General features: G+C 39.7%; 1 protein-coding gene across 1 annotated transcript; it reads left to right on the top strand.

Moving 5' to 3' along the window:
• Positions 1-7,181, top strand: spag8 (sperm associated antigen 8). Its single transcript, XM_058382962.1, has 7 exons — positions 1-210; positions 1,101-1,260; positions 1,566-1,611; positions 3,958-4,072; positions 4,226-4,288; positions 6,018-6,133; positions 6,947-7,181. Exons 1-7 carry the CDS (start codon positions 127-129, stop codon positions 6,966-6,968), a joined length of 606 nt encoding a protein of 201 aa, XP_058238945.1. The 5' UTR covers positions 1-126; the 3' UTR covers positions 6,969-7,181.
• Positions 7,182-7,735: the final 554 nt, after the last annotated feature.

Here is a 7,735-nt window from a genome sequence, read left to right as displayed (position 1 = left end):
CCGTCAGTTTACTTCCGGTTAGTGAGAGCGAGTTTTGCCCCACGTAAAATTTCACAGCGTTTCAAATATTAGAAAATACATAAAGTTCACTATTGTAAAAAAAAAAAAAAAGAAATAAAGAAGTAAATGGATTTAAAAATGAGTTCCTCGGAGATGGAGGAGGGAGAGAGAGCAGGCGGAGGATGTTTACTGGGGAACTGGGTGGAAGAGGTGAGTACATAGCGTACATGCGATTAATTAATTAATTAATTAATTAATTAATTAATGGTTAGATTATGTAAATAAAGGTTATTTAACTTGTTTTTAGTTTATTTGTTTGGAATAGATTTAATGTATGACTTTGGTTGTTACTCTAACATCAACTATAACAACGTCAGCACTGTTTAATCTCAAAACACTAGTTCATTTATTTATTTTTATTTGGGATTAATAATTTAGAACAATTATCCATAAACCTATCCATCCATCCTCTGATTCATCCATCCGTCGAAGTATTCCATCTATCCATAAAACCAGCCAACCGCTAATCCCATCCATCCATCCATTCATTAATTCCATCCATCCCTCTATCTATTCCTCAAAGTATTACATTTATCAATAAATCCAGCTAACTATTATTCACATCCATCCAGCCATCCATCCATCCATTCATCTATACATCCGTCCGCCCATCCATCCGTCTATCCGTCCATCTATCCGTCTATCCGTCCATCTATCCGTCCATCCATCCATACGTCCATCCATCCATCCATCCATCCATCCATCCATCCATTCATTCATTTTTCCATCCATCTATCTATACATCCATCCATCCATCCATTTCTCCAGTAGTTCCATCCATCTATCCATTCATTCATCCATCCATCTATCTATACATCCATCCATCCATCCATCCATTTCTCCAGTAGTTCCATCCATCCATCCATCCATCCATCAATTCCTTCCATTCGTCCATTAATTTCATTCACTGTAGCACAGATATATCACTCCAAATATCCCTGAACATTCCATGTTATTAATAATTTAAATTTTATTTTGTTTGATTTTATTTTATTTATTTATTTATTTTTGCATGATAAACTCTTTCTTGTCCATTTAAGAGGGCGACTACATCACTGGACAACACTGGACCAACATCTGACATCCATAAAAATGGACACAAGGGCATCCTCACAGTGGACTTCTCCTCTAAACTGAATGGGGTTAGTACACTGAAATCTGCTTTCACCAGCCCTAAAGGCACATGGGTACGACAGAAAGGTAAGCACAACTGCTTCTACAGCCTTTTGCATAGTTCATTATATAGCTTCGTATACGTTTGTACTGTATATTTTAGAATCATGTCAATCTTGTTTCCTGCTGTGATGTTAAACACCGTTTCTGTTTCCTTCTGTGGTGTTTCTGAAATCCTAAGGGATCCCTGCCCAAACTAGTCATAAATGTTTAGTCACAAACACAAATGAACTCCACACATTTCACAAGCACTTCTTTTAAATGTAGAGATGACCAGCTGTAACAGACCACTTGTTTCTTCACTTTCATTACACCATGCCGTTTTCTTTTAGGATTACGATCTGAGCTGCTGCAGAAGCACCTCATCAAAAGCATAAGGTAAGAATCCTAGCAAAACTGCTCAACTTCACGTCTTAAGATCAAACAAGACAGATGACCTCATCTCGTCTGAGGCTTCAGCGACAGTTTAGCAGCCTCCCACACTTCCTGTTCCAGCCAAGAGAACAGAGGAAACAGTGGGAAGACAGTGTCAGAGGGGTGTTTGTGTCTCGGTCAGCTTTCATAGTTCAATTAAAAGCTTTCAATTAGTCTTTATCACGGCATTCACGATTCGTTGCTATGGGAATCGCTTGATGTATCCCTGACAACTATTCTCTGTGACAAGAGACATAAACATGTGAGACTAAAGTGAGACAGGATCTCATAGCCACAGACTAGGATCTGAACCCTGAATCAGAGGGCAGTTTCGGACAGCGACTGACCACATCTGCAGAAAAACTGTTGTGTGTGGACTTTATTAAAAGAACTTGAGTAGTTGCTGCCTTAAATGAGAAACATGATGTGGACTCTAATAAAAAAATATTCCCCTGGAGTTTAGATAAACCCCAGTAGATGGATGAGAACATACTGAAAGTAGTAGCTAATAGCAGAGAGCTGCTGAATTTATGAATATGATTGGTCACAAGGTGTTAGGCCAGCCACCAGATATCAAAACAATATAATACCAATTTTTCTGTGCTGCTGTAGAACAAAGAAAAAATATATAATTGTTGATATGGTGAAGCTTTCTGTAAGGAGACACTATGGAAGGAGTCTCCAGTCTCAACATTTTATAATGGTTGGTAAATTTCCAGACTTTACTCTCATTTGCCTCATATCTCTGGGATTGGGGATTCCATTGGGGGTCCAACTTCCTCCCCTAGTCCAAAGACATACATTATAAGCTAATTGGATTCTGATCTGATTGGATCTCTAAAATGTGTATAGTGTGTGAATGGTGTGTGAGTGTGTGTGTGTGAGATTTGTGTGTGAGAGTTCCCTGGGAAAGGCTCCAGGTTCCCTGTGACCCTGTGTAGGATAAGTGATACATAAAATAGATGAATGGATGGATGAAAGGGTGAGGAAACATGTATAGCTGATTTAAGTGATAACAGGAACTAATGCGTTTCTTGGATGTTCCGTAACAATACATGATGTAACTTAAAATGGATAAAAAAGTATTTATAAAATTGTAATTGTTGTGGTATAAGAGGAATAAAACACTTCGCACCAGTTTGTCACTGATTACATTTCTACAACAAAAAAATGTATTTCTTAATACATTACCCAGTAACACTGGCATGATGCACCCAGTATCACTGGCATGGCATAGCCAATATCACTGGCATGATGTAGCCAATATCACTGGCATGACTGGCATGATGTACCAAGTATCACTGGCATGATGTACCCACAATCACTGGCATGACTGGCATGATGTACCTAGTATCACTGGTATGATGTACCTAGTATCACTGGCATGATCTACCCACAATCACTGGCATGATGTACCCAGTATCACAGGCATGATGTACCAAGTATCACTGGCATGATGTACCCACTATCACTAGCATGACTGGCATGATGTACCTAGTATCACTGGTATGATGTACCTAGTATCACTGGCATGATCTACCCACAATCACTGGCATGATGTACCCAGTATCACAGGCATGATGTACCCAGTATAACTGGCATGATGTACCTAGTATCACTGGCTTGATGTGCCCAGTATCACTGGCATGACTGGCATGATGTACCCAATATCACTGGCAAGATGTACCCAGTATAACTGGTATAATGTACTTAGTATCACTGGCTTGATGTGCCCAGTATCACTGGCATGACTGGCATGATGTACCCAATATCACTGGCATGATATACCCAGTATCACTGGCATGATGTACCCAGTATCACTGGTATGATATACCCAGTATCACTGGCATGATGTACCCAGTATCACTGGTATGATGTACCAAGTATCAGTGGCATGACTAGCATGATGTACCAAGTATCACTGGTATGATGTACCCATTATTACTGGCATTACTGGTATCATGTACCCAGTATCACTGGCATGACTGGCATGATGTACCTAGAATCACTGGCATGATGTACCCAGTATCACAGGTATGATGTACCCAGTATCACAGGTATGATGTACCCAGTATCACAGGTATGATGTACCCAGTATCACAGGTATGATGTACCCAGTATCACAGGTATGATGTACCCAGTATCACTGGCATGACTGGCTTGATGTACCCAGTATCACTTTCATTATGTACCCAGTATCACTGGCATGATGTAACTGTGCTTTAAAGACATATAACTCTAGACTTTACCTGAACATTGTTTTAGAGAGAATATGTCATTCACACTGGGATGATCTGTTCTGTGTAACAGCGAGCAGGTACATGCAGAGCTCACACCGCAGCCTCCGGCCCCTGAACTGTACTCCGTAACCAGAGCTGATTACACAGCACAGGGCTTCCAGTCTGTCCAACCAACACCATCCACGGTCAGTCACTACATCGCTAGGAAAATACTGAATGACCTCATTTTACAGTCCAACTCTAAAAGTTTTGGCACCCTTCCAAAAGCTTTTCCCTTCTAACATAAACATCATCTCTGTGAATGAATTTTTGTATTCATATTATTTCTGTGCTTTTAGGATCGTGACTACAGGACCGATGAGGCCATCACGTTTTGGAGGGAAAACTTTGACAAGATTCAGGTACAGTAATGTGTTTAAATGAACGAATACGCGTGCAATAAGTCACGAAAAGAGACCAGAACCAGACCAGTGTTGCTTTCACTGCCGAATCTTGTTCTTTTCACCACTTAACCTTGTTTGTCTTTTTCAGACAGTCCATCTGCTTTCGATTTACAGAAATAGAATTATTTATAAGCTTATTTAAAACAGCAGCCATCAACTGCAAGTTACTGAGGTGCTATGTGTTTATTTAGACTTAATATTTAATACAGGAGAATCTCTCAGTAAAACGAATCTTTTGCGTATTAGTGTTTAAGTCTTATTCTGAATGTCTACCAGATATCCAAGTAAGTAAGCGTCAAAATGAAGGCCGTGGCGACGTGTCGAGTCAAAAAAATGAGTCAAAACAATACGATAATAACTTAAAATTGTAACAACACTTAACATAACATAACATATACTGTTTTAACACTTTTAACAATGGACATTGTCGCAAGGCAGTTTTGCAGAAATAGATCCCTAATGAGCAAGCCAGAGGCAATGGTGGAAAGGGAAAAACTCCCTGAGGTGACATGAGGAAGAAACCTTGAGAGGAACCAGACTCAAAAAAAAAAAGGAAGCCATCCTCATTTGAGTGACACCAGATAGTGCTATTATAAATCATTTCTCTTCTATAACTCAAGTCGAGTAGTGTCAAGCGAAATCATTTCTGACGTTATCACCTGTTCATGGTGATACGGTAAAAAATAATGAAAGCACATTAATAGACAAGGTGTTCAGGGTTTCTTTTTTAAGTTTGTCTGATTTCACCCATTATATAAAGAATAGCCAGAATAGAACATGATCATCACACCTAAAATGTTGACACAAAGTCAGAAGCACTCCATTGTATAAAATGCCTTTGTATCCCAAGGTTGAAGTGGAAGAATTTGAGTCTCCTGCACAGAGCTCTGACTCTGACTCAACCCCACTGAACACCTTTGAGATGAACTGCACCCCAGACCTCCTCAACCAACATCATTGACTAATGCTCTTGGTGCTAAAAGACACAAATCCCCACAGCCACGCTCCAACATCTAGTTGGAAAACCTTCCCAGAATTCCTATAACAGCAATGAGGGGGACTATGTAGTACGATGGTAGCTCTAGTGGTTAAAGCTCTTGGGTGTTGATTGGAAGATCAAGGTTCCGGCACCGCCAAGCTGTGGGCTCTTGAGCAAGGCCCTTAAACCTCAATGCTCCAGGGGCGCTGTATCATGGCTGACCCTGCGCTCTGACACTGACCTTCAAGGATGGGATATGCAAAGTCAATAATTTCACTGTGCAGTTATTTAAATCTGGAATGGGATGATCAGAAAGCACAAATGGGGGCGATGACCAGGTGTCCACATGATTTTAATCATATTTACATTTCTGGCATTAGACGGACGCCCTCATCCAGGCGACTTACATTTCATCACCTTTTTTTTAATACAACCGAGCAATTGAGGGTTAAGGACATTGCTCAGGGGTCTAGCAATGGTGGACCTCGAACTCACAACCTTTCAATCAGTAGTCCAATACCTTAACCAATAAGCTATCACAACCCCACATAGTGTATGGAAAAATATCATGTTTGAAATATCACTCACCGATGGACATGCTATCAATTTTTTAATGAAGGCTGCCAATCATAGTTGATAGTTAAAAAACGTATGAATGCTGTTGGTTGTTCTCCGTCCTCAAGTAAAGTCTTTGTATTTATTTAACAGGGTGTGACAGCAGTGAGAAACAGAGATGCTCCTTTTAAGAAGAACGCCAGTTTCACCACTCCAATCAGTGAGCGCTTGGACCCCAATCCTGAGGACTATACCGATATAGAAGAAATGTAATTACAAACAATTTTCTTTCCAGAACAAAATCAGAAAATAAATAGTTGTTTTGTTAGCTCACTCTTTTTTTTTTGGTTTCGTAATATAAATATGTTCAGGAATCGTTCGAAAATAATCGATCGTCATGTACAACAGGCCTTAGTTCAAACCGCCTAAGAACATCCTGTTCTTTCCGATGGTTTCCAGTCATCCCTAATACTTTTCCAACAGCACTTATCATCTGGCAAATAAACTCAATAAGCTCCTACCCTTTCATTGGATCTTTTAACTGAAACTTTGCAGGCTGTGCTCGAACAGTGACAACATTTATTTAGGTTTGTAGCTAGACACAAAGCATCTGCCTTCCCACCATACACAGGAACCCGCGTTATACTGATGACACACCAAGTGCTTGCGCTGGCTTCCTTTTGAATGCAGTGGCTTACTTCCAGCACCGATGTACTAACCTTTCATGCTTTCAGCAGGGTAACTATGGCAACAAGTCATTTTTAGACCATGTTCATGCAGATTCACCCCCTCGGATTTTTTTGGGAAGTATTTGTCATCTGGTAGAACCTACACGAAGAATTAATAATTAATAATAATAAAAAAAGAAGATGTTAATTATTGCTGGTTTTGGATAGTTCACTGAAAGTGTCATCCTGAAGCACATAAAATAAGTTTACATTGTGATGTGTTTAGTCACGATGCAGTTTGCTGTGAGATGTTATTGGTTGCGTGCTACGATGATGTCACACTGTTATTGCTAGTGCATTTAGTTAGTTTAGTGAGTTTGCATTTTACTGACTCCCCCATTCAAATCCTTTCAGTGTTCACAACACGAGACAATGACACAACAGCTGAGACGGACGACTGAATATTCAAGACAAAATCATGGAGGAATTATTTGGATCTTTATAGCAATAGTCCCTCGAGTAAAAAAGTAACTGAACAGACAAGCTCCAAACCCTGATGGTGAAAGTATAATGGCCCAGCGGTTAGCACTTCATCTGGCCATCATAGCGATATCGGGCGCTATGGAGTGACAGCAGAGATCCATCCAGATTTGCCTGGCAGAATAACTCAACCTTGAAAAGACTGGATGGTTTTTTTTTTTTTTTTTTTAGCTGAGCCCAAAATTGAAATATTATCTTCATTTGTGGCATTTGGACTATTTTTAGCCCATGTTCCGAATACTGGTAAATACTTTAAATGTGGCTTTTCCCAAATTCCCGTACCATTACCATAACTGATGATATCTTCGCTCAACTTTATTTGGCACAGATTTCTTCCATTTCGCTTTGTCTTCCATGATCAGCAAGTTTAGCTAAGACGTAATTGAAGCTTAAATCATTTCAAACAGACTTTGGCGTTAATGATACGCAATACAAAGTACAGACTCTGGATGAATCTGGTAACACACTCCTACTTTAACGAGTAGTGTGTGTTTATACAGTCAGGATCACTCTCATGGTGTTCATGGAAGACCTTGTTCTTTCCATGACTTTGGAAAATCATAGATTTAAACTGTAATCATCCAGAAATCATCCAATACAGTGCCGAATTCTGTAATCTGATTGGTCGAGGAGTTATGCCAAGGTTACAGCTTACAGATTATA

Source organism: Hemibagrus wyckioides, linkage group LG28 (assembly GCF_019097595.1).
Source record: "Hemibagrus wyckioides isolate EC202008001 linkage group LG28, SWU_Hwy_1.0, whole genome shotgun sequence".
In the NCBI taxonomy this organism is placed as follows: domain Eukaryota; kingdom Metazoa; phylum Chordata; class Actinopteri; order Siluriformes; family Bagridae; genus Hemibagrus; species Hemibagrus wyckioides.
This window is presented reverse-complemented; position numbering and strand designations above follow the sequence as displayed.

Coding starts and splice junctions, on each gene's coding strand:
- spag8 (XM_058382962.1), top strand. CDS start 127: ATGGATTTAAAAATGAGTTCCTCGGAGATGGAGGAGGGAGAGAGAGCA. Junction 211..1,100: donor TGGGGAACTGGGTGGAAGAG/GTGAGTACATAG, acceptor TGTCCATTTAAG/AGGGCGACTACATCACTGGA. Junction 1,261..1,565: donor CACATGGGTACGACAGAAAG/GTAAGCACAACT, acceptor GTTTTCTTTTAG/GATTACGATCTGAGCTGCTG.